Source organism: Bipolaris zeicola (genome assembly GCF_000523435.1).
Source record: "Bipolaris zeicola 26-R-13 unplaced genomic scaffold scaffold_18, whole genome shotgun sequence".
Taxonomy (NCBI): Eukaryota; Fungi; Ascomycota; class Dothideomycetes; order Pleosporales; family Pleosporaceae; genus Bipolaris; species Bipolaris zeicola.
Genome location: NW_006912067.1, coordinates 173,053 through 197,926, shown reverse-complemented (window position 1 = coordinate 197,926; position 24,874 = coordinate 173,053). Strand labels below are relative to the sequence as shown.

Genomic DNA, 24,874 nt, shown 5'->3' with positions numbered 1-24,874 from the left:
AAGCCCATGCCTTTCCATGTGCCACATGCCCGCCAAGCATGCGCTTGCAGACGCCTGGCCGCCGCAAAGGACCCTGTACATCCCCCAAAGGGTCCGATAGTCGTGACGACTTGCATTCACCATAAACGGCGGGGCAGCTGCACCCCTCTTACACCCATACTACACACTAACTCCTTTTGCGCCAAGTCGCGCCCAAACCACCCCCCCCGTCCCCTCAGCTATCCCTCCTGCTATACCTAGTAGCATATCCATACACACATGTACTACACATACATATTAACCCCTCCCACATCACTCGCTCATTTCGTCTTGCGTAGTCCTGCCCGTGGCAAACCTGCTTGCATTTACTCATTCAACTCACTCGCTCAACCTGACTGTGCCTGACTATAGCGCCGCCCCCTCTCCCCCCCCCATCAACCCGTGCCCCTCGCCAGAAATAACCGAAAACAGCACCAGCCTAGTGCGCTTGCTTCTCCTTGGCAGCCTCTCCGTAGACATAGCGCATCGGCAAACTCCATGGCTGTATGTAAAACAAAAGCACCTGATCCATGCTTCTCGCTCGGCTCCACAAACACCACTATCGTACATCGACATCCCTGTACATACATACACAACGCTCCTCAACGCCCAAGTCCCATCCCTCGGGCTCGGTTTCCTGTCAACGCTACCATGCTCTACAATGCCCTAGTTGCGCCATTCACACCCCCAAGACTCGCTTCCGTGCTCTCTTCGGACTGGCTGCTTGCCTCGTCTTCAGGCTCGTCTTCCTCTTCCAGCACAATCTGCTCCAGCACCCGCTTGTCAAACAGATCTAGTATGAACCGGCACGCTGGAAGCCGAAAATGATGTGCTTCTAGTACTTGCATCACCTTGTGGAAAATGGCCGGCTTGCTGAAGCCTGGTGCCTTTCTAGCCTTGATACTAAATGCCCACGCGTTAGCTCCTCTGCACTCACTCGTCGTACGTTTTTGTTGCACAACAGCAAGTCACTTACGCTTGCAGGTCGCTGGCTGCCTTCTTGGCAAGCACAGTGTTGCCCAAGTCCGTCACGAGTTTGAGAATGCGCGCGTTGACCGGGTCCTCATCCGTGACTGCAACCTTGATCTCCGCTTTGGGGTTCCAGCTCATCTCTTCTGCCTGTGCCACCCAGGGTCCCATCTGCAGAACCATTAGTGCATTTTCTTCCGAGAAAAAGAAACTCCGTTACTGACCGTGAAGAGTTTGTTGAAGTCCAGGGGCAGACAAAAGCCTAGCGCTTCTCCTGAATCATTGACTACGCCATCCCAACCATGTTCCAGCAGAATCTCCTGCCCGTGAAGACTCCTTGATATCAGCCCTAGCACATAGAAGGCTGTCCCTCGGAGCGACATGACCTCCGACTGCTCGGCAATCTGCACAATCCACTTGACCACGTCCGAGTTCTCCAAGAATGGCGCCCCCAGCTCCATGGACCCGACGTTGCCAACCGCCCATAGGCAGCCTTTGACCTTGAGGATAATCTCGGGGTCATCGTTTTCTGATGCAAAGTCTCGAATCGTCGCCGCGAATTCATCAAAGTGTCCTTTTTGTTTGAGGAGCTTGCATCCCTCCTTGGTTCTCGTTAGCTCGCGATAGAAGTGCGGCGGCACAAGACCATAGTCGGTCGGCTCAGGCGCCTCATCGTATGTTTGTTGAACCGATGGCTTCTCGGGTATGTCCGCAAGCGCGCGGGCCATGGACGCTTCGATGAGGGCCACATAGGTGTCATTTCTCCCCAAAAACCAGTCGTCCATCTCTCTCGTGATGTAATCCAATCCGTCCAGATAGTGGTAGCCTACCGAAGTTGACAGGAATCGGAGTAGCAGCGGTGCCCCAATCTCCCCCAAATGGTCCAGCGCTGGACGGCACTTGACCACAAACTCCAACGACTCCTTCTGATTGCAAGCCTCCTCGAGGATCTTGATCGCAACCTCGCACACTTCTACGTCCGGGTCGTAAAGCTGCGTCACCAGCAGTCTGATGGCCCATTCGGCTACACCGGCAGAACTGCTGACTCCCATGGGTTTGGTCGCGTACTTGCGTAGCAATCGAGTGGCAAAGATGCGTATCTCCTTAGAACACGACGTCATTGCTTTCGAGATGATGATGCGTAGATGGCCGTCCAGTGTGTAGTCCAAGTTGCTCAGAAGCGTCCGGATCAGATCGTCCCGGTCGTTGAGCTCGATGATGTGGTAGAACATATTGATGACTCTCCATCGTTCCAGAATTTGGATACCCCGGAGGTCTTTCGTCAGAGCCCCGAGCAGCGCAAAGTAACCGCCAGTAAGCGTTTCATTCATCCGATCCGTCTGGAAAATGGGTGATTCAGATGTCAGGCCACTCATCCGATCAAAGTGCGATAGGCATTCTGCGAGTTGGCGGATAAATTTACTCTCCGCCAAGTATTTGACGCCTTCAGGGTTTTGTAGCAGGCTCTGCATTAGAGCACAGCCTGCTCGAACATACCGCTGGTTTGGCTTAGTGTTCTTAACCTCAGAAAATCGATATTTGAACGGACGATAGAATCCCAGGACGCGGTGGATGAATTTGGTAACTTTGATGGCTTCATCCAACCTTTTGGGATTCAACAACGGCCCCTCGATGATGTTGAGAATCAAGTCCCATCTCCATTTTTGGAACGTCACTGTGTTCAGCACCTGGGTTTCGACCATCAGGTTCCGAAATTGGCCCTCGTCAACTTGCATGGCAGCTTGCAGCTTCGCTGCTTGATCAGACTGTCTATTTGCTGATGCATCATCAGAAGTCGGGATGCTTTTGGTGTTGTACAAGGATGTTGGGTCCGACCGGTAGAGTGTTCTGTTGATACTGTCCACCTGATAAATGGTGCCAATTGCAACAAAACGGCTTTCGGATTGAAACTTTGCTGCAGAGTGCAAGAGCTGTGGAAGCACCTGGAGCTGGGCACTCCATGATGGTGGCAATAGTTCATTTGCCATCTTCAGAACCTCGCCGATGAGTAAGGTTGTTTTGCGCTTCAACGGCAGTGTAAGGGGCTCTGCTTCAGCCTGCAGCAAAGCTGGCATCAAGCCGGCGTGCAGAAATGCCGCCAGAATCACAGAGACGTAGTGATCCAGCAAGCTCCACTTGGTGGTATCATCTTCAGTGCTACTGGAAGCTGTCGTGTCTTTGATTTGCTGATTTTTGAGGTTCGTAACACGTCCATATGTAGTCAGTCGACGTCCAGCAAGAAACGAAGAAGACCATGAAGGGGGTTTGATCCTAAGAAGATCGAATAGTAATTCTAGAATAACACTCCGAACGTGAGGAGTCGGTATTTGCAATGACCAAAGTAAAGATCGGAGTGGAAGAAAGTCGTTCATCGAAAGAGTGAGTAGCCCGCCCCAACTTCGGAGCAAGGACGCAATGACCTTGGCATTGACTTTAAGTTTTTCTTCGTGAAGATGTCCGTGAATCGTGCTTGCGTCAGTAAACAATGCAAACGGAGCTTCGAGTTCTCGTCCGGATCGCAGGAATCGACGTCTTCTGGGCGTGTCAAGAAGGTAAAGGAATGAGGTACCAACACTCTCTGCGGCGAGGTAGCTTCCTTCTCCCAAAGCATCTGCCAAAGCGCCCATGCCTCCAGCTGAGACTAGAAGAGATGGTTTTCGGACAAGGATTTCAGCCAGAGTCAGTGTTGCAATGTTCCTGAGGCGGTCTTCTGCATGCTCGGCCACAGCCACAATGATGCGAACTACGGCACGTGCAATCTCTTCAACACCTCCCTTGACATCTAGAAAAGCTCGAACAAACTTCAGTGCTTGTTCACGCTCAACGCTAGCCTTGCTCTCCTTGACCAATGATAGAATGACCAAGTGATCTGTATGAAGGGCCCGTATAATTCGGAGCGACTTGCGGTCGGTGAAGGAGTAGCGCATGACACGATACGCTGCTGCGACTACTTCACGGCTGTCGCTGAGTAGCATCGTCTGCATTCGTAGTCCGAACACCGACCAGGCTAGGTCGTACTTGAGTGTGGGATGTCGCTTGAAGAGAAGGACGAGAGAGTTTGCTCTCTCTACGTAATATTCCGGTTGCATGCCCTGGACTTCCAGAGCCTGAAGTATCTCGGCGAGGACAAAAGTTGGTGACTCGGTCTCCTCATCCCCGTCCTCTTCTTTCTGGGCCACATGGCGTGATGGTGAGCGCGATAGGTTGCGACGGAAAAGATACGAGAGCCTGCTTTGGGGGTCGGCTGGTGGAGATTTGACCTCCTTGGCTCTCTGCTTCTCCGCAGCCAAGCCAGACTGGAGCTGGGCCAGTTTTCTGTTCGATATGTTTAGTTGTTCCTCGACTTGCAGCCGTTGGTTCTTGACTTCTTTTGCATTCTTTGCATTGAGTGCCTCCAACAGGTTCTCTGAGCCAATCTTGATCTTAGTCTCCTTCTCGATTTGGTCCTGCAGCTCAGCCTGTCGCTGCTCGGACGTGGTTCCGTCGTGGTCGGCAATGGTGATTGCGTGCATGTCGAAGTCGGGGCGGACCCTGCCGTCCTGGGCTGTCGATGGCCTGGTCAGAGCCGTGTTGAAGCTGCCGGGCCCCGTGTTTGCAGTCGCATACGAGGCATATGAGGCCTGACCACCCCGCGAGCTGGCCATACCAGCAGCCGACATGGAACGGCCATCTCTACTCGTCGTGGGCGCAAGGAGCGAGGTTTGATCGGCAGCGTCGGCCTGGGTATTGAGTGAACGGGCGGATGGCGTCATGAGCGCGCCTTAACCGTGACCTGGCCAACCGCATCGCACATGTGTCTGGCGGCGGTGCCCTTGTCTTGCCTCATGAGCATTCGCGGGCAGAGGTGAAAGTGTGCCCGTCGCGGTACCAGACCGGAAGCGGAAGTGTGGCTTAGCCGCGACGTGGGAGGGAGTAGCCGTGGCCGTGGCAGAGGCTGGCGAGAGTGGGGCGCGTGTATATGGCGGGTGAGGGTGAATGAGGTGGGAAAACAGCGCCGTCCATAGCCATCGCGACCTGTTGCGGGCGGTGGACGTGCACGGACTGGGCTGCCCCTGCTACTCCACTACTACATACTTCAAGACACACACTTGCTTGCATTGTATATTGTATACATACAGTATTTCCATGTATGTACATCTTCCTGTCATGCAGCCACAAACTATAATCATCTCGATCTGGACTGACCATGGCCTGATGCCGTGCCGAGTCGAGCCTGCCGACGAGGCCCCTCCACCTCAAAGCCGTGCAATCTGCCCTCTTTGTGCATCGGCAAGCGGGGGCCTGGCTCTCCCCCCGTCACGTGCGCGCCCTGCGCCGTTATCCAGGGCCTCGTCCATCGACCGGAGCTCGCCGATGGCCATGTCAACGAATCGAAACGCGTTCTCGCCGCTTCCTGCGCGATAGTCCATAGCTTGCTCGTGAAACCATCCGATACACATCGGTCTCCTCCGCTTGCCGGTCCCCAGTCCAGCTGCCGTTTTTCAGTGGTATATCTATCTTGATCGCCCTTTTGTGACTGTCTGCTTCATCTGCACATCATCATCCAATTCACATCATCGCAATGTCTCAGCTTAGCTACGCCCGCTACGGCAAGGATAATGTCCGCCTGTACAAGGTCGACAAGGACCCCAAGACCGGCATCCACACAGTTGTCGAGCAGACAGTGCGCATCTTGCTCGAGGGAGACATTGAGCAATCGTAAGCATACTAACACAAGTCGCCATGACGCCAACTGACGCGCCCCAGCTACACCAAGGCAGACAACTCGGTAGTCGTCGCGACCGACACGCAGAAGCAGACCACCTACATTCTCGCAAAGCAACACCCCATCGACCCACCAGAGCAGTTCGCCGCCATCATTGGCAACCACTTCATCAAGACCTACCCTCACATACATGCTGCCCACGTCAAGATCATCCAGCACCGATGGACGCGCATGTCCGTTGACGGCAAGCCTCACCCACACTCATTCTACCGCGACGGCGAAGAGACGCGTGTCATCGAGGCCGTAACCCGTGAAAACGAAGGCGTCTCCATCCGCTCCAAGATTGAGAAGCTGCTCGTCCTCAAGAGCACAGGATCAGCATTCCATGGTTTCCATCGCGACGAGTACACAAGACTACCCGAGACATGGGATCGTATCCTGAGCACCGAGATTGAAGCCGGGTGGCAGTGGAAGCTGTTCAAGACTTTGGATGAGGTTAGCAAGATTGACTTCGGCGCTGCATGGAGAACTGCGCGAGATATCACCATGAAGGTGTTTGCCGAGGACGACAGCGCGAGCGTGCAGGCAACCATGTACAAAATGTGCGATTTGATATTGGCAGCTGTCCCCGAGGTTGAGGCTGTGGACTATTCGCTCCCCAACAAGCACTACTTTGAAATAGGTCAGTGCATTCAGTCCATATTCGCATATTCTAGTTTGCTAACATGATACTCAGATCTCTCATGGCACAAGGACATCAAGAACACAGGCAAGGACGCCACGGTTCTCGCGCCTCAAACTGACCCCAATGGTCTCATTCAGTGCACTGTCACCCGAAAGGGAACAAAGTCCAAGTTGTAAACATCATCTGTAATTACTGTGTTGCATCTGCCCAAATGCGACGCCTTGATTTCCTGTATACCCTTTGGCGCTTAATAATTTTAGGGGACGAACTTTGAGTGAGTAGAACATTATACCAATATACCTGATAGTACTGGAGAGTAGCAAAAGTAGAAAAACCATTGAAATGATTTTTATGAATTTCTGACTGTCCCGATCGCAAGTGCATGCCACACCAAGACGATAAGTTCTTCTTCAAATTTGCCAGAATTCTACTTTCAAGGTTGAATTTGCAGTTACAATTGTGATCACTTTTGCGTGATGTCCGCTACGCCCGCGCCTGCAGAATGGGACAATCTTACCTAAGCAAATCAAGCCAGTGACGTTCTCGCATGCCCAAAACTTATCGCGAACTTCATCTAATTAGCAGCCGCATCGCATCCACTGCACCACCCACATACCCCTCCTACATCAAATCACACGGCATGAAATTGCGACTCCAAAAAACTCTAGTGTAGCGACTAACAGTGATGTAGTGTTTCACACAACCGCAACGATGCCTCCCAAGTACATGACTGGCAAGGGCCGCACCGTCCAAGAGCCCAGCTTCGCCTCCAGTACCATCTCGGCTTTTACCAGCAAGGAGAACAGGAGCATTGTCACCGCTGCTGGAATGTTCGCTGTAAGATAACCCCGGTGATAGAGAAGGAGGCATGAAAGACTTGGTTCGGGTAGCCAGTGGGGCGCAAATGAAGAAGTCTTAGAAGGGCGACGACGCGAAGATACAATGCTGACAATTGACTGCGCAGCTTGGTGTCGCTTTCCTACACAGCAGCTGGGCTGAGATCCTCCTGCCTGCGTAAACGAGCCGATCGGATACCGGAAAACGAAACAACATATGCGCTACCATTGAATATTCTGACGCCAGGATTGAATATCGATATGCGTGCAGGAGACACAGCCTGTAATCAGAAAAAATCAAACGAATCTCTACGCCTGTGTACATATACCAAATTTTACCCCAGGGACGAGCAATGGAACGGGCGTTCAGGTACAACTACGATGGTGGGAAAAATTATGTGAACCCAAACACGGTTCCAAGCATCTTTGTAACATTATGTAACAATAATCTCCCTCTTACCCCTCTGTTCTCCCCTTCCTTTCCTTTCGTATTCGATGTTCTCTCTTTCAACGATCGATTCGTCGCTACGTCACAACCATCGCAGAGCCGCAGAGGCTGAAACCCCACATGCTTCACCCGCACGCTTCACCCCAAATGCCAAGCGCTGTCTTGTTGTCACGGAGAAAAGAAAGAAAGCTTGTACATGACACTCGGACGGTTTACTTTTCCCTCGCCCCTTGACTCGACGTTGGCGTTAGCCCCCCTCGACCCGACACATTCCAAGCTTGGCCCTGTGTTTCGGGGTTTGGTTCCAAAGAACCCAGCCTCATTTGAAGCTGCCACTGTCCCAATACGAACGTTGCCAAGTCTCTCACACATGCTTGGCCATCAAGTCAACCACACCCCATGCGCCGTGCCTGTGTCAAGTGGGTGGGCTCAGCCGATGCTCGTCCCATTTCTTGGGCAACCCGTCGCGTACCTCACTTTACGCCTTGGTCCCTGGAAAACCAAAAAGGGAAATGAACATATAGCAACTTTTAAGAGAGAACAAAAACAAATGTGAGGCTAAGCTATACGACGGGTAGATACGATGCCGCGCCTCCTTCCCAAATCTAATTCACACGGCCTCTTTTTCTCATTTCATTGGAGGTTCCCATGCAAAGCGCACCATTCCCAATTAGAAAAACTTATCTAGAGAAGGCGTGAACAAGGGCGCGTACACGACGTATCGAAAGCGTACACGTGCGATTACGTAGTAAAAAAAATAAATCAAGCCCTCCCTCCCTATTTTCCCACTCATAATCAAATGACATTTAATCACTTTGCTGGTCCCGCGGCGCAAGCCAGCTAAGCTAGTCAACCAACAAGAAATAAAAAATACAATCACATTTGCTAACCGCCCATCGTTGACCACTTACATATGGAAGAAGAAGAAAAAATGCACATTCTCACTTTCACCAACCCCACGCGATCGATTGGCCCGCAAGCCAAGGTATCTTGGGACGAAAGGATACCCACACCTCGCTCCGCTCCGCTACCCTACCCTCCCTCTCTCTGCTTCAATCATGCGCCAATGGGATGTCCAGGGAACAGAAAAAAGGTGCTAGGACAAGCCGGCTTGATGAATGACATTTCTTGGCCTTTTCATGTGTGTATGTCTTTCTCTCTCGTTCTTTCCTTTTCGGCCGTTTTTTTTTGCTGGCTTCCCAAACCCCCGGTTGTCGGGTTGTTCGGAAGGGGAGGATATGGGCATGGTGTTGGTTTCGTAAGCGCTGGTGGCGTTTTCTCTCTATCTTTTTTTTGGGGGTGGGTACACGTGCGGACGTGTGAGTTGGTGCGTTTCTGGACGAGTATCGGAGAAAAAGGTGGAGGGTGCTTGGCTGGGACAATGTGGCCGAAGTGGTGGGAAAAGTGTAGACTGGGCCGTGGGTGAGAGGTGAAAAGCATTTGGATGGGGGAGTTAGGCAGATGCAGCATAGAATAGTTGAATAGGCATTGATCAAAATCATCCCTCTATTGGTAACTACGCAAACAAACAAAAAAACAGACAATCTCTAACTTTTTCTCAGAGTAAAATCGTCTGCCTGTGTGTATGCGGGTGAAATTCGGATCAACAGTCCGGCTGTGAAAGAAAAGTGAGAGTATACAAAAAGTGAGGTCTCTGTATCTAAACCAGAAAACAAGACCCGGCATTAAGGCCCGCTAGAATTACAGCAACAAGAGAAACCTGGCCATCCTCAAGATGACAACAATCAGATCCTATCAAGAAGGCATACAAGAATGATAAAGGGAAATGTGTCGTAAACATGCGTGATGCTGGGGTATCTTTAGTCTATACTTCTCTAACCCAAACCTAGCAATGCAGTTAGTATATGGTTATTCATTTCGAGAGTGAGTATTTGGTAGTGACTTACCTCCATCTTCGCAACATCGGAGCCTTCCTTCTTGGCAATGCTCTTCGCCGCCTGGATAGCCATATCCAGGTCATCTTGATCAGCCATGGTAATCATGTCACCATCGTCCTTGAACTCGAGCTTGAACTTGTTCCGGACACCAAACTTCTCCCGAATTTGTTGCCAGAATTCGCTGATGAGTTGGTCTGAGCTGATGAAGACGTAGCGTGTGTCAGTGGAGTGAACCTTCACTCTGATCTTGCTACCTGCACCGCGGTTGCTACCACCGGATCTGGTGGACCTCGCCGGTGATCGTCTCCTTGATTTGGTGCGGGGCATCATTTCAAACTCGGCATCGTCAAGATCACTGCCATCGTAGTCGTCTTCCTCCTCCTCTTCAATGTAGGCTGGTCTTCTGGTCGACTTTGTACGGGAGTATTGGCCGCGGCTTGAACGCGATGGTGCATAACCATCATCCTCGTAGTAGTCATCGATGATGTCTTCGTCCGAGCCACGGCGGCGCTGCTGCCTGCTGTATTCACGATCGCGTGTGTCACGATCACGGGGGTCTCGTTCCCGCGTATCGCGCTGTCCCCGCTCACGTGTAGACTCTGAGCGAGCTGGTGGCGGTCGCTCCGATGCAGAGCGCTGTGTTGGCTGGCGGCGGGGCGGCTCTTGGCTGCTTGGCTGGTCGAAAGCAGCTCGTCCAAGATTCAAAGGCTGGGGCTTGGGTCCGCCACCTCGTACAGATTGTGCGCGGCTCATTGGGGCGTTGGGATCAGCTGCAGGTCGTGCTCCAGCAGATCTCCTTTCACCAGATCGCCTATCCGCCTCCGGTGGCGGTGTGGGTGGGAATACATTACGGTTCATCGGGGGTTCCGACTGCTGGCGTGCTCGGCTTTGGAGCTCTGGCTTGACAAGGTTGGTTGCCGCGTAGGAAATCTTGTCTTCGGTTCTGTCGTCCTTTGCAGCCTGGCCTCCCTTCTTAATCTCAGCACCAGCAAAGCCGGTAAATGCGTTGGATCGGTCTGATGCGGCAACAAGGCGGGCCTTTCCAAGGTAGTCCTTTGTCTTCAAGTTCTTGACCTTTGCCTCGTTCGGGCGGTAGACGATGCCAACAGGAATAGAGAAGACGGTGTAGCCCTGGAGGGGGCATTGTTAGTTCGTAGCACATTGATACAAATGCAGAGTCACACATACCTCGGCTTCCTCTCGAATGGCCTCATCAATTACATCGTGGTCTGGAACCACCTTCTCCTTGGCAGCAAAGGAAAGATCCTGCAGACCGGCATCCCTCTGTTGGAGGTAGATGTAGCAGAGACCACGGTTGAACAAGACCTCACAAGAGTAGAGCTTGAACTTTAGGCCCAGCTGTTCGTAGTCGATGTTGTTGTTTCCACGCAGGTACAAGAGAGTGTCGTTGAAGTTGGCAAGGGCCTCCTCAAAGTCGCCCATGAGGAAGTTGGACACACCCTGCTGGAAGTATGCGACTGCGAGATACTGGTCCAGACGCACAGCGCGCTGGTAGCATTCGACCTGGGTAGTCTGTCAGTATGCCCCTCGTGGCATCCGCAGCGTAGCGCTCAACTTACCGCCTTCTCGTGCTCACCGAGGGTAGCATGGATTACGCCGCAATTAAACAGAATCTTGGATGTGTCGGAGATCTGCTCAAAGACCTTCAGTGCCACGTCGAATTCGTTGTTGTCGTAGCTGGCGAGGGCTGCCACCCAGGTTTCGATTTCCTGGCCTTTCTATCAGCAATTGCAGGTGGTGAGGGCTGTTGTTGAGCGTACCTGTTTCAGAGACATGACGAGTGGTGTTCACTTGTTTACCCGGCAGTATGGTGTCGTCAAGCCTCAGCTTACTCTTACTCTCCCGCTCTCTTCTCTTTGTCAGCCCACTTTGCGAGGGTCGTATCTTCTTTCTTTCTTGCACACACACAAACACGGGAGGGTTAAAAGCCTTGGGGGGGTCGGGTGCGGGAGGATTAGGGTTGTAGCCGCCGGGGCTATTTGAGTGGCGCGGTGCTGACGATTATTGCTCCGGGAGGGAATGTGCGGTGGTGGTAAGTATTAGCAGGTCGAGACGGCCTGGATGCAGCTCGGAGCGGTTCGCGGTGAAATAAACGATTGTAGCGGTGCAAACGATTAGAGCACAGTTGGAGGGCCGGGAGAGAGGGAAGAAGGTTTCGATGGCGACACGCAGAAGAGACAGGGGACGGCGGGCATATGGCGGGCGGTTGTGCTGCGAGGGCTATAGGTGGGGAGACCAAATCTGAGGTCCATCGTGTTTGAGGCACAAGGCTTGGCTGGCACCTCGTCCGTCGAGGTGATTGGACCCCTGCAACATGGACAGCGCTTCGAGCTGGCCGTCCAAGACGCCGCAACCCGGCCAAGTCAGCCAGCCCACCGTGGCACCACGGCCGGTTTGGCCCTGCCCATGCCTCCGTTCGCTCTCGTCCACCCGCCCTGGCCGCGAGGCGTGCTGGAGTCGAGGCTGCTCAGCGCCCGCCTTGCAACAGCCCCCTTTGATCTTTGACCAGGGCGTAGAGGTGGCGTTTGAGGTCTGTTACACGGCCACGGTCCGACTGAGACAGCCACGTGACAGCCACCTGCGCCAGCCAGTCATCTCCTCGCCTGGCCCTCTCAGGCATGAACGCATAACAACTCCAATCCTCCTCGAGTCAACGATCCCGCACCCGCAGTTTCGGCCTCGCCATCAAGGCACGCGTGTTATCTTAGCAGCACACCCTCGCGGCACTTGGACGGCACTATGATTGCTTGGTCTATCTTGGTATTACTTATCTGCTTCCTGATCAGAGCATACCGCGATCGCGCTGCTCCTCGCGCTCCTGCCACACCGTCTTGCCAGAACACGAACACACCGTCTTGTCGTCTGCAATTACATCAACGTTAGCAATGGTGTACGTGTGCGTGTGCGTGTATGTGGGGGACCTGGAGTTGATCGATGTCCCAGAACACGTGGGGAAAGCTGGCGAAGCACTTACTATCCCATACGCCCGCACTGCGTGCAATGACCCCAACTAGCGTGTCTGCGTCGTTCTTGTCAAACTATTGTGAAGTTAGATTAGATCAAGGCCCAGCTCCATGGTGACGCATACCTTGCCGTCCTGCTCTTTCGCAACCACGATGCTGCGCCCAATCACTTCCCAGATGTGGATGGGCTTGTCGAGAAACACCGATCCCACTCCACCCTTTCCAACCTGAACGGTTCCAAAGATGCCTCGACAAGCCTTGGTCTCTTTTTGTGACTGACCAAGTTCCCAAATCCCACCAGTCGATTCAGGTCCCTCGGAAATGTTTCCCGACTCACGTACTGTGGCATGATAGGTTCCAGGTGACAGCCCTCTTATACTCAAGTCCACAATGGTCATACCAGGAGAAACTTCCACCATGCGCACCAGGCCGCGAACCTTGTTCTCCACCTGTGGCGCGTGTGATTCTAGAATGCATACCGCTGCACCTGCGTGGCATGGTCAGTATCGCATCTCTATATACGCGTGTGTGCCAAGTCAACGACACCAACATACTGTCTGATTTGCCCGACCCCCGGAGAACAGCATCACGCCCAGTAGCTTGAATCGCCTCTACAATGGCCGACGGTGCTGCTGTGCCCTCGACAGATACTAATTGCTCCTTGAGGTTGGCAGTCACTTTGTTGATACCTGCACCTTGTCAGAAGCCAAAATGACGTGCATTGGTAGTCCGCGCTCGTACCACTCAACTGATGTAGGGAACCCTCGATGTCGTTGATGCACGACTGACAGGTCATGGGCACTGCGAATATCGTTTCAAAGGCTGTTACTGTCATGGCGAAAAGAGTGAAATCGGTATAATAATGCCAAAGGCTCGACTGTGGAACAAGAGGAAATGGTCAAAGTTGTAAAAACATGCCACTTCGCCCTTGGTACTTATTACTCGCTTTGAAATCCACACCCGAATCCCCCGCCCGACATGGATGCGGCGCTGGGGTGGGCAGATCTTATCAATCATGTGACTGCGTTCTGGAAATTGTGAGCATTGCGGCTTGGCATCAACCTCCACTGTGCAGCGACTACCACTGCGACCACGAGATTGCACCCGCCCAACCGCCTTTTGGACAGTCCTAGGGTGACTGTTGACTTGTCATACTACAGAAGGCAGTCGGTTTCCCTGGCCATTGGCCCCATACCACACAATGTCACAAGTCATAGGCAAGGTACACATCCCCCATCGGACCTCCGCACGCCCATATCCAGGCCCTTCCAGCAATTCCCCTCTAACACAGACAATACACCCCCTCACTACACCACAGCTAACACAATCCCCCAGACGCGCCTCGCCTACGCCCGCTCCTGGCACCACCTCGACATCGGCAGCGACCCACGCGCCCTCGGCCGCGTCGCCTCCGCCATAGCCCTCACCCTCATGGGCAAGCACAAACCCATCTTCGACCCCTCCACCGACTGCGGCGACTACGTCGTTGCCACAAACTGCGCCCAGCTCCACACCACGGGCAAAAAGCGCTCCCAGAAACTCTACCGCACCCACAACACCCGGCCCGGTTCCCTCAAAGAACTTTCAATGGATAAACTTATGGCCAAATGGGGCGGCGGAGAGGTCCTGAGGAAGGCGGTTAGCGGCATGTTGCCCAAGAATAGACTGCGGAAGGAGAGACTGGCGCGGCTGAAGACTTTTGAGGGGAGGGCGCATCCGTATGCGCAGAATTTGATCAAGGTGGGAAACGGAGGTGGGCAGAGTATAGTGGAGCATCAGGATGTTAAAAGAACGTTTGCACGCGCGAGGGAGACACAGGGTGATGCGGCGCCGGCTTCATGACAGTGTGGGGCTGGAATAGAGGCAATGGAGATTGTAGACTTGTAATAAAACTTGTATGCATGAGCAGGGTTTTGTATGGATGGTTGCATTTTGGATTCTGGATACCTATGAAAATGAACAAGCACATAACATCTGACACGCTATATTTAACCATGCAACAAGGTAAAGTGCGAAGAAATGGGATGGACGTAGTATTCAATTATTACAAAGTGAATCGTTAACACATGGCCAAGCCAATTAACAAGAGTCCATTTCTTTTTATGTGCTTCTCTATTACCGGCATTGTACGCGTCTCTCTCTCTTCGCCCCGTCATTCAGCCGTGAAGATACATGTGCGAGAAGATGAAAAAAAAAGATGCGTGAATTCCTTTGCCTAAAAAGAGTGAAAAAGAACCCGCTATGCAAAAGCCCTGCCCGCCCGTGTAAGAAACGCAAACGCCGTGAATGCCATTCTGAAACTCCTGATTCCATGGGAGAAGACAAAGAAATTTGACAAGAGAAGAGCGAGGAAAGAAGAAACCAGAGGCCCGAGGGCACAGTTGAGAGATACAAGCTGGCGAACAAAAGCGTGTCGCTTTACTCCTTTTTACTAGCGAGGATGCTGTATTGCCCACCGCAGCCCGCCCAGGTCAGCTTCGTCTCCCGAACGGCAGTGTTATCAATCATGGTTGGCACTTCAATGTCGTCATCAGTGCCCTGGCCCGTCTGATAGTTGGCCGAGAAGCCCCATGAGTACGCTTTGCCGTCCTTGTCAATGACGATGCTGTGATCAGGACCGCATGCACCAGTGACAACGTTCTTGAGGTTGGGAAGAGGCGTGGGCTGAACAACAATCTTGGCCTTGCCATTGTTCTTCAACACCTTGTCCTCGTCTGTCTCAGCATCGAGCTCAGACGGAGGCAGACCGGTCTGCGCACCGTCGCAGCGACCCCAAACAAGTACTTGTCCATCCCTGGTGATGGCAAGGTTGTGGTGCGCACCTGCGGCTAGTGACTCCACTGACTTTCCTTCAAGGCTGTGTATGATCTTGGGCTGGAGAACGCTGGCATCCTCTGCACCAGCGTTATCAGTGTAGCCCGTCTCACAGTAATTGTTCGCACCCCATGCCCAGATGTGACCGTCTTCTGCAATTGCGAGACCGTGGTAGTCGCCAGATGCAATGTATGCGATTCGTTGACTGTGCTTCTTGATCGAAGTATCGTGAAAGCCGATCCTGTTGGGTTGCAGAGCTTGGTGCAAATTGCGCTCAGTCACGCGACGACCGAGTTGATTCTGCTGACCGTTGCCCCAAGCATACACGTGTCGGTCCTTGTCTAGCACATAGACATGGTTGGTACCGCAAACAATCTGTGTAACCTTCTTGACGGTATCCAGGTAGACAGGACGCGGAGCAGTGTGGTTGCCACGCTCGAAACCAAGAATGCCTTCGTTTTTGCGGAAAGTACCCCAACCATAAACAGCTCCCTCAGTTGTCAGCGCAAAAGAGCAGCTGTCGCCAGCAGCAACGTCGACAAATGTTGTATCTTCGGGAAAAAACTCCGCGGGAACAGGCTTCGGTGTGGCCTCCTCGTCATTCAAACCACCAGTCTCGTCTTCTGAATCGGAATCGGAATCATCTGCGCCCACGTCGCGCATCTTGACATTAGCGTTGGATGTGTCACGTCCAAGTGCACCGTTATCGTTTACGCCCCATGTCAGAATTTTGTTGTCCTTTGTCAGCGCAACAACGTGCATACCGCCAGTAGCAATCCTGACGACGTTCATGTTCGTCAGGGCTTCGTTGAAGCGTGGTCGCTTGACGTCGATAGCCTTCTTCGTTGCCCCGAATCCAAGTTCACCAGAGCCACCCTCACCAAATACAAAAACCTTGAGAGGCTCAGTGTAGCGGATGGCATTGATCTCGGTCTTCTTTCCCTTTGCGCGTCTTGGGCCCTTGGGATTCGGGACAAGGGCGGGATTGACCGGGGCCTTGGGCTCAGCCTGTGGTGTTGGGGCCTTGGACTCTACCTTGGAGGCAGCTTCGGGCGTGGGCTCTGGCGATGCTTCCGGTTCGCCCTCGGGCGCGGTCTCGGGGGCAGCCTCGGGAGCAGGCTTAGGGGCAGGCTTGGGAGCGGCCTTTGGCGCAGCCTTCGCACCATTGACCTTGGCCTTCTTTACAGCAGGCGCAGGAGCCTCCTCTGCTTCCTGCTCGCTCTCCTCGTCTTTCTTGCGCTTTGTTGTCTTTTTAGTCGCGACTTTAGGCTCAGCCGCAGGAGTCTCCGTCTTCTTCGCGCGACCGCGTGCAGCAGCTGCAGGATCCTTAGCAAGTGATGACTTTGATTCAGACGCGTCGTCCTTACGCTTTTGAGCTGGTGCTTCGACCTCTTCGGTCTTTTCATCAACGACTTTAGTTTCCTCGGCTACACCATTGGTGGCGGGCGCGTCATCACTCTTCTTTGCACCTTTTCGTGGGGCTGCGCGTTGGGTTAGTTGGAGCTTCGTTAGTCGCGATGGGTGGTGTGACGTACCAGTGCCATTGGCTTTGACTTCCTTGACGGTCTTCTTCTCAGCAGGCTTTGCGCTCGTAGCGCGAGATGCAGCTGTCCTGGCCATTATGCGCGACAAAGAAAACTTGATGCGCGTAAAAAAGGTTGTGTTGGAAACTGTGGTGGAAGAGGTTGGTGTTGTCCAGCACGGAAAAATGTTGAACTATTTAGTAGAGTTGGCGCTAGACTTCACATGGATCCACCGACGTGCAGCCACGGCCCGCCAGCTATTCACCGCGCACCTCACCGCCTGATTGGCTGCCCGGCATTCATTGCTCGCGTTCACCCTCGAGGCGCGCAGCATCTCGCACTGCTCTGCTTCCATCACCACTACATCCCCTTCTGGTCGTCTCGTGCGCCCGGTTGCTTACGTCATATTCGTACACCGCTGGTACCTAGATGGTTGCCTAGGTACAAGCGTATTCACTACAGAGGTGAACATTACAACATCTTCACCTCCTTCATCATGTTTCACCAGTTCTTTATTCTTGTTGTTGTTCTGAAAGGGGCGTTTTGCGTTCAGCCGGAAGCGCCACCGCCGAAAGCGGCTCCCCTGCGTGACCTGCCATGGGCCCAACTCAACTTCTTGCACACCACCGACATTCACGGCTGGTGGGGAGGTCATCTGCAAGAGTACGTGATATCTTCCTGATACTCCTTGGTGAAGTCATACTTGGCTCGTCGAGGAACAAACACTCCATCTTACTGCGAGTTCTTGTTTACTTGTAATGGCCCGTGGTACAACATGATTTCTAACGTGCATCAGAGCATCCTATTCGTCAGACTGGGGTGATTATGTCTCCTTTGCTAAACACATGCGCGAAAAAGCAGATGCGGATAGATCCGATATGTTGCTCGTCGATACCGGAGACCGAGTAGAGGGTAAATTTAAATGAACTCAATACTTATGACACAAACACTGACCTCGCCTCTTTACCATTCTAGGCAATGCAATCTACGACTCCTCAAAACCTCGGGGAAAGTTCACATATGAGATTGCCAAGGAGCAAAAAATTGACCTTATTTGCTCTGGCAACCATGAGCTTTACAAAGCTAATACCGCTGAAGGGGAATTCTTCCACACTGTTCCCGACTTCAAGGGTAATTATATAGCTTCGAACCTCGATATTTACAATCCAAAAACCGGAAAATTGGAGCCTCTTGCCCAAAGATTCAAGAAATTCACCACCAAGAATCAAGGGATCCGCATCCTGGCCTTTGGCTTTTTATTTGATTTTACAGGCAATGCCAACAACAGCGTCGTGCAAAGAGTTGAGGACACTGTGAAAGAAGAATGGTTTACGGAGGCTCTCAAGGATCAAGACGTCGATCTTATTCTCGTATTTGGTCATGTTGATATCCGCTCCACAGAGTATGCGCTGCTGTTCTCTACTATCCGTGCTTTGCACTGGGACACTCCCATTCAGTTCTTTGGAGGACATACCCATATCCGTGACTACAAGATCTTCGACAGTAAGTCGGTAGCTCTCGAGAGCGGTCGGTACATGGAAACCATCGGATTCATGTCTATTGCTGGACTCAGCACTGGAGGGACAAAAGACGCAGCACCTGTGCCTCAAAGCTCAGCGCTCACCTTTTCTCGTCGCTATATTGACAACAACCTATTCTCCATGCACCACCATACTGGAAAGGACGATCAGACTTTCCCGACCGAGCACGGCAAGAAAGTATCAGAAGCCATTGGCGATGCCAGAGAATCTCTCGGCCTCGGCAAGGTATACGGTTGCACACCACAGGATCTATGGATCAGTCGAAGACCATACCCCCACAATGAGAGTATCTTTACCTGGATCGAGGAACAGCTCTTACCCCAGTCAATCGAGAAATCCGACCGCATCCGCGACGGGGGCAAAGCACTGGTTCTCACAAACACGGGCGCCATCCGCTTCGACATTTTCAAGGGGCCCTTCACCAAAGATACCAAATTCCTCGTCTCGCCGTTTACTAGCGCAATCCGATACATCAAAGATGTACCATACAAAGCAGCAAGCCAAGTAATAAAACTTCTCAACAACGAGGGACCAATCCTATTGGAAATGATGGAAAGCAGAGAATTCCTCCAACCTCCAGAAGCCTTCGCAGCAAAGTCTAGGCCACACATGCTTCAGGTACTTGAGACTGCTTTTGCGAAACCCGAGCACGGCCAGGCACCTCTCAGCAGTACCAGTGAAGACGAACCAAAGCCCTTCCCAGGTTACACGACAAAAGATGACGCTGGTACAGATGGTGATGACACAATCCACGAGCCGATTGCCTTTTACAGTGTACCAAACTGTATCCAATCAGCTGTTGGATTCGATCCTGCGAGCAGCAACGATCAGGAGCCTGAGACTGTGGATCTCATGTATAACCAGTTCATTGAGAAGTGGGTTTTGTTGGCGTTGGAATATTTAGGTGAGAAGCATAGTGTGGATGATACGTTGGAATATGATGATGGGAAGAGCTTTACGGATATCATGACGGAATGGGTTGAGGAACATTGGGGTGGGGATGCAGGCAAGTGTGATGAGTGATGAAGGTCGATTTAGAGGGTGATTTAGATAGTTCCATACGCAACGAATCTTGTGATTATCGCTATTCTCCCTGTCATGCACGTGTTCCGCCTTTATCCGCAATGTCTCCAAGGAAAACAGATTTGAATGAAAGCCCACGAAACTGCTTGCACAGGGTTGTCTTCGAAAGATCGAATGTCCGATGATGCCGCTACGATGCCAAATTGCAGGAATTAAATTGAGCATATAACGGGCTCAACACAAATCTCGCGTCCATCTTACGGTTCATGTCCTTCAAGTTTTGAGCGGTGCTTTTGTAAAGCCTGTCGGTGCAAACCAATATCTTTCGCCCTAAAAACGCCGTACCATGTAAATGCATGTCTGTCCCAAACTCCAAACAGTTCGTTCAAATCGTCTGTCGACTATCGGCGGGCCGCGCGGGCTTGTTCTCGTTCGCTGGCGTTGTACCTGTGAATACTGTTAGCCTCCATCCGGGACGCAATCAAAACTATTGACTCTCGGGATCGCGGCGACTAGTCTCCCGAGCCAGGTCGGCGCGCTCAGAAAGAGGGACATACTTCAGGAGCTTCTCAATCAGATCGACGTGAGTGAGAATCATGCGGCGGCAGCAGTAGCGCTGAAGACCGACGCTATCGAGTGCTTCACTGGAAGAATATGCATATCAGCAGAGTATATATAACAAGGGCCTCGGGGTTCGCGTGTGTAGACTTGGGGTAAAAGCATCGTCCTACCCCAAGGTATTATGGATAGGGTGTAGGAGGTCGGTAGGAGGGTCGAGGGAAGGTGGGGCACTTACGCTTCCTCCATGCCATCACTGAGAAGTGCCATGTATTTCTCCCACAGGTCGCCGGTGACCTAACATCGGATCAGTGTATGCGCGCATGAGCTTGAGTGGTGGTCATAGTACCTTGCCACAAGAAAAGCAACGGATCGGGACAATCATTTTCAAGTTTTGAGTATTTTACAAGTCGAGCGAAGTATCGCGATCGCGGTATTGCAGTCTTGGGTTAACGTAAAAACGTAGTAAACTTGTGGTGGGTAGTGCGCAGCGTTCGCGATGCCGTCTCAAAGAAAGTTGCGGGCGGCGCGCTAAGAACGCGGGCGGTGAAAAGCTCGGGCCAGCTCCATCAAAAAAGATTCTCAAGATACATTCAGTGCACGACCATTACGACAATCGTCACCCATTGTAAATTTTTACACCAAGCTTACTCCTAGGAGCAGCTACCATGGCGGACGCAACTCCCCAACTAAAAAGGAAGAGAGAGGAAGCTGCAGCGCAGAAGAAGGCCAAGAAGCAGAGGAAAGAAGAGGCCGCGGCGGCGCTCAAGGACGGTCGCAACGGCGAACCCACAATCTCTGCGACTGATTCGACCCCCAAATCTACTACGACGACTACTCCAAAGAAGCAATCGAAATCGGCGCCACATACAAATGGCGTAGACAAAGATGCGACCAATGGTACCCCCACAAGTGCGCAGAAGGCTAAGAAGCCGCAAGCACAGCAGAACGGATCGGTAGACGATGATGAGGCACAAGCTGTCGGCGCAACAGTCAACGGAATCGCCGATGAAGTGGCGCAAGCTGAGGAAGAAAAACCAAACGGAGTAGCCAATGTGGTGGACAAGGCAGCACGAAAGAAGGCGAAGAAGGAGAGAAAAGAGAAGAATAAAGCAGAGCGCAATGACCTTGGCACGACCGACACATTGGAACTGGTCAAGAAGAAGAAGAACAAAAAGTCGGGAACTTGGGTTGTGTCCCCTGCTCAAGGAGGATGGTATTTGCCTGCGGACCCAGTATTCTCTAAAGATGAGAAATACCTAATCGTTGCGAATCTTAAGTCGCTGTGTGTCTATGCCACAGATACATCTTTACTTGTCAACGAGCTCTTGGATAACGATACTGGATTACTCACAGCATACGCTCTTTCGACTGTAGCGCCACACCTAATCTATGCCGCTTACTCGTCTGGAGAAATCATGTTGTGGGACTGGGTAACGGGTAAAAAGACCGGGCGATGGGAGATTGGTACTACGGTCCAGAACATGGCTGTTGTCACACAGCCCGAGTCTGATCAAGATCTCGTGTACTGCCATGACGCCGAAGATGGTCATAGCCTTACTCTCCGCTCTCTTCGCACCAACCGCCAAATTTCAGCTGGCGAATCCAAGTCGGAGCTCAAACAGATACTCAACACAAGCTCTGCAATCCGCGATATTCAGGTTCTCCTACAAGGCAAATACGTCATTGTTGCAACTGCCGATTCACTCATTGTTGGGAAGCGTGTTAAGATCACCAAAACAGCGCTTCACGAATTTGAATACGTCTGGCGCGAGCTGAAGTTCTCAAAACACATCAGAACCTTCCACATTTACCATCGCGAGAAGCAGGAAGCCAGCAACGGAAAGAAGGGTGCACAAGATCAAAGGGATATCCTTGATGTTGCCGTTGGCGAGGAGACGGGCCTCATCCTCTTGTTCGAGGACATATTGGCCTCATTTGCTGCAATTGAAAGCAGTCAGAAGGGCAAAAAGGAGAGAACAGATACTGCTGAGAGTCTCAGGCCTAAGCGCCTACACTGGCACCGAGACGCGGTGGGATCCGTCAAGTGGTCATTAGATGGTGAGTGTGCTCATATTCTAGGGATTTGTACGATTACTAACATGACAAGGCAATTACATTGTTTCTGGTGGCGATGAGACTGTCCTCACGATTTGGCAGCTTGCTACAGGACTACCACAACACCTACCTCACTTGTCGGCAGCCATTGAAAACATCGTAGTCTCACCCACGGGTTCTGCTTATGCTCTGACACTTGCTAACAACTCGGTCATTGTTCTGTCCACGACCGAGCTCGAGGCACGCACCAACATTGTTGGCATCCAGTCACGAAGAATCGACACTGAGCAAATGCCAAAAGAGACCAAATCTGGCAACATGTACCTTGGCATCTTCGAGGCAGTACCTATGACTGTAGATCCCACAAACCCCAACGAAGTATCATTTGCAGTGCCTTCGTCACAGCCCCGTCAAAAGAAGGGAGGCTTGAAACCAGAGCCATACCTACAGACGTTTGATCTTGCGAACCAGCGTGCCAAGAGCCGACAGGCATTGACACGCAACAATGCAACAGAGCCTAATGTTGCTCCAGACGGCGGCCGGATCGAAGAGCCCAACGTTACACACATTCAAATCAGCCACGACGGAGAATGGCTTGCGACAGTTGATGAATGGCTTCCACCAAAATCGGACACTCGTTACCTCAATGAAGGCATCCCTGAGTTCAATGAGCAGGAGCGCCTGAACCGCCGAGAGGTATACCTGAAGATCTGGCGACGCGACAACAGCAGTGGACAATGGAAGTTGGAGACTCGAATCGACGCACCGCATTTCTTCGAGGACAGATGTGGCAATGGCCGTGTTTATGATCTTGTTGCTGACCCTACTGGTGCTGGCTTTGCGACTGTGGGCGAGGATCATGTTGTAAGGACCTGGAAGCCGAAAACGCGATTACGCGATGGCGTTATCGTTCGCGGGGCTCATCAAGAAGGTCTGATTACCTGGTCACTCGACCATGCAATTGAGATCAGTGACAAGCTTGATATTACCGAAGGATCGCAGCAATCCTTGCCCCCACGCACCTCGCGGTTAGCCTTTTCCGCAGATGGCTCTGTTCTTGCCATGTCTGTTTCTTGGAATTTCGAAGAGGATGCGGGAGTGACACATTTGATTGACACCAGCAGCGGAACCATTCGACGATCACTGACAGAGATCGATGTGACTGCTTTGTCCGGTCTTGGATTCGTCGGACAGTACTTGGTAGTAGTCGCAGATGCCATTACCGTATGGGACATGGTCGCCGATCAGCTTGTATACAGCGTCTCCATCGAGACCCCCGGCCTTAACCGCCTGGAGCGCGTGCCACTGGTCCGACTTGCGACGAATGAGATGGACAGTACATTTGCTGTAGCACTACCTCGACTGGAAAAGAGTGAGCTACACGGTTCGAAGACCAAAAAGGCATCGTCCAAGGTCTTGATCTATAGCCCAGAGCATCACAAAGCACTGTGGAGGGAGACCTTGTCGCCTATGAATCTAGCTCTTGCATCTCGAAGAAGCGAGAGCGGCTACATTGTCCTCGACTCACGCTCTTGCCTCAGGTCAATCAGCCCAAGTGCAGGCCCCCTGCAACTTCTTACTCCGCCACCTGAAGAGCAGCTCGAGGCGCACCGCATCACCCACCCAGATGAGATTGACATGGAAGACGATGAGCCCGAGCGACCCCTAGCCAACCTTTTGGTGTCGGAGGATCTCACTCAGGACATTGATCAAGACGAACATGTATTCAACATGCAGGACCTACAAAACGTGCTGCATGATGGCTCCGTACCCCCGCCTCCACAAGGCCTTTTCAGTAATATTCTGGCGTTGATTGGTGGCAAGACACAAAAAGTAGCGGCATAGGCGCTGTGCATATTTTGGCGATTATGTATCTCGTTCGTACTTTCTTCTTCTGTAGGATACAATGACATTGACATGTTTGTATGCTTGGAATTTCTGGAGATATCTTTGGTACTGTGAAATTCGGAGTGCCTTCATGTTTTGGGGGATGGTGTTGATGATTCATCTTTCAACACGAGTCCTTATTAAAGCAAAGGGTTGTCACGATATTGCTATGGTTGCTGCGCATACTTGTTTTTCCACACGTTCGTTCCTTTGCATCACAATCCCTTCCCAACTCGGTTATTCCAGTCCTTGCATACCCCAAGGCCGCACCCCCCTTCGCTACCAGACGATTGCGGGGTCGCCGTCAGCGCCCCACCCTCGGACCAACGCACCTGCATCATCCCCTTCTATCTCCGTGCCGTCAGCGTGTGGTTCCCCTCGATTCCAGCTCTCTTTTTTTTTGTTTCAACCATTGGCTTTATAGATGCGCCTCGTAGAAAATTTCCCATCAAAGTACTAGCCCGCTTGGCTTAGTGGTACAGCGTCGCACTCGTATCATATTGTATGAAATGCGAAGATCCGCGGTTCGATTCCGCGAGTGGGCATCTTTTTGATCGTATTCCGTTGTTTTTGCACTCGGTGCCGTGTTGTTATGTTTGAGTTTTGGTTGGATTTGGTAATTTCGTTTTTTTGTGAAGTTTGAATCAAAGTATATGTACATACAGTTTTTTGTTGCTGATTTAGGGCTAGCGCGGGAAGAATAACCTTTTACTTATTTTTAGGCATGGCTGTGAAAGGTGAGCTGCTGTGGAAAGTTATGATGTTCTATTTATTGTTCTTTGGTCATTGTGTTGCTAGGTATGGTGATGGTTGATCTCAGAGCGAATGTCATGGTATTTAGTCTGATCAATTCTTATCGACATTAATTATTCCGATATCCGACTTGAGTCTATCAACAGTACTGTACCAAGATATCAAAGAACGATA

The 24,874-nt window shown here is 51.9% G+C and overlaps 11 protein-coding genes across 11 annotated transcripts; 5 read left to right on the top strand and 6 right to left on the bottom strand.

The window, feature by feature from the left end:
* Positions 1 to 674: 674 nt before the first annotated feature.
* COCCADRAFT_2024 (uncharacterized protein) lies at positions 675 to 4,739 on the bottom strand (the record flags this gene model as incomplete). Its single annotated transcript, XM_007710437.1, has 3 exons — positions 675 to 921; positions 995 to 1,158; positions 1,212 to 4,739. 3 exons carry the CDS (start codon positions 4,737 to 4,739, stop codon positions 675 to 677), a joined length of 3,939 nt encoding a protein of 1,312 aa, XP_007708627.1.
* An 809-nt stretch (positions 4,740 to 5,548) lies between these two features.
* Positions 5,549 to 6,553, top strand: COCCADRAFT_86661 (uncharacterized protein; the record flags this gene model as incomplete). The annotated part of the gene is made up of 3 exons (XM_007710512.1): positions 5,549 to 5,685; positions 5,734 to 6,374; positions 6,429 to 6,553. 3 exons carry the CDS (start codon positions 5,549 to 5,551, stop codon positions 6,551 to 6,553), a joined length of 903 nt encoding a protein of 300 aa, XP_007708702.1.
* Positions 6,554 to 7,088: 535 nt separating this feature from the next.
* On the top strand, positions 7,089 to 7,395 carry COCCADRAFT_86583 (uncharacterized protein; the record flags this gene model as incomplete). Its single annotated transcript, XM_007710511.1, has 2 exons — positions 7,089 to 7,214; positions 7,342 to 7,395. 2 exons carry the CDS (start codon positions 7,089 to 7,091, stop codon positions 7,393 to 7,395), a joined length of 180 nt encoding a protein of 59 aa, XP_007708701.1.
* Positions 7,396 to 8,713: 1,318 nt separating this feature from the next.
* On the bottom strand, positions 8,714 to 9,163 carry COCCADRAFT_86684 (uncharacterized protein; the record flags this gene model as incomplete). The annotated part of the gene is made up of 1 exon (XM_007710510.1): positions 8,714 to 9,163. One exon carries the CDS (start codon positions 9,161 to 9,163, stop codon positions 8,714 to 8,716), a length of 450 nt encoding a protein of 149 aa, XP_007708700.1.
* A 323-nt stretch (positions 9,164 to 9,486) lies between these two features.
* COCCADRAFT_2021 (uncharacterized protein) lies at positions 9,487 to 11,355 on the bottom strand (the record flags this gene model as incomplete). Its single annotated transcript, XM_007710436.1, has 5 exons — positions 9,487 to 9,507; positions 9,569 to 10,690; positions 10,748 to 11,083; positions 11,140 to 11,289; positions 11,341 to 11,355. 5 exons carry the CDS (start codon positions 11,353 to 11,355, stop codon positions 9,487 to 9,489), a joined length of 1,644 nt encoding a protein of 547 aa, XP_007708626.1.
* Positions 11,356 to 12,362: 1,007 nt separating this feature from the next.
* COCCADRAFT_86552 (uncharacterized protein) lies at positions 12,363 to 13,378 on the bottom strand (the record flags this gene model as incomplete). The annotated part of the gene is made up of 5 exons (XM_007710509.1): positions 12,363 to 12,442; positions 12,555 to 12,618; positions 12,669 to 13,030; positions 13,098 to 13,232; positions 13,285 to 13,378. 5 exons carry the CDS (start codon positions 13,376 to 13,378, stop codon positions 12,363 to 12,365), a joined length of 735 nt encoding a protein of 244 aa, XP_007708699.1.
* Positions 13,379 to 13,744: 366 nt separating this feature from the next.
* Positions 13,745 to 14,385, top strand: COCCADRAFT_86757 (uncharacterized protein; the record flags this gene model as incomplete). Its single annotated transcript, XM_007710508.1, has 2 exons — positions 13,745 to 13,765; positions 13,879 to 14,385. The coding sequence occupies 2 exons, from the start codon at positions 13,745 to 13,747 to the stop codon at positions 14,383 to 14,385; spliced, it is 528 nt and encodes a 175-aa protein (XP_007708698.1).
* A 576-nt stretch (positions 14,386 to 14,961) lies between these two features.
* On the bottom strand, positions 14,962 to 16,977 carry COCCADRAFT_2018 (uncharacterized protein; the record flags this gene model as incomplete). The annotated part of the gene is made up of 2 exons (XM_007710435.1): positions 14,962 to 16,838; positions 16,893 to 16,977. The coding sequence occupies 2 exons, from the start codon at positions 16,975 to 16,977 to the stop codon at positions 14,962 to 14,964; spliced, it is 1,962 nt and encodes a 653-aa protein (XP_007708625.1).
* A 399-nt stretch (positions 16,978 to 17,376) lies between these two features.
* On the top strand, positions 17,377 to 19,444 carry COCCADRAFT_86519 (uncharacterized protein; the record flags this gene model as incomplete). The annotated part of the gene is made up of 3 exons (XM_007710507.1): positions 17,377 to 17,543; positions 17,677 to 17,792; positions 17,856 to 19,444. 3 exons carry the CDS (start codon positions 17,377 to 17,379, stop codon positions 19,442 to 19,444), a joined length of 1,872 nt encoding a protein of 623 aa, XP_007708697.1.
* A 407-nt stretch (positions 19,445 to 19,851) lies between these two features.
* On the bottom strand, positions 19,852 to 20,387 carry COCCADRAFT_54419 (uncharacterized protein; the record flags this gene model as incomplete). Its single annotated transcript, XM_007710506.1, has 4 exons — positions 19,852 to 19,891; positions 20,002 to 20,088; positions 20,241 to 20,299; positions 20,352 to 20,387. Coding segments are annotated over 4 exons (222 nt in total), but the record flags the coding sequence as incomplete, so codon positions are not given.
* Positions 20,388 to 20,670: 283 nt separating this feature from the next.
* Positions 20,671 to 23,905, top strand: COCCADRAFT_86599 (uncharacterized protein; the record flags this gene model as incomplete). The annotated part of the gene is made up of 2 exons (XM_007710505.1): positions 20,671 to 22,063; positions 22,113 to 23,905. The coding sequence occupies 2 exons, from the start codon at positions 20,671 to 20,673 to the stop codon at positions 23,903 to 23,905; spliced, it is 3,186 nt and encodes a 1,061-aa protein (XP_007708695.1).
* Between the last annotated feature and the right edge of the window lie 969 nt (positions 23,906 to 24,874).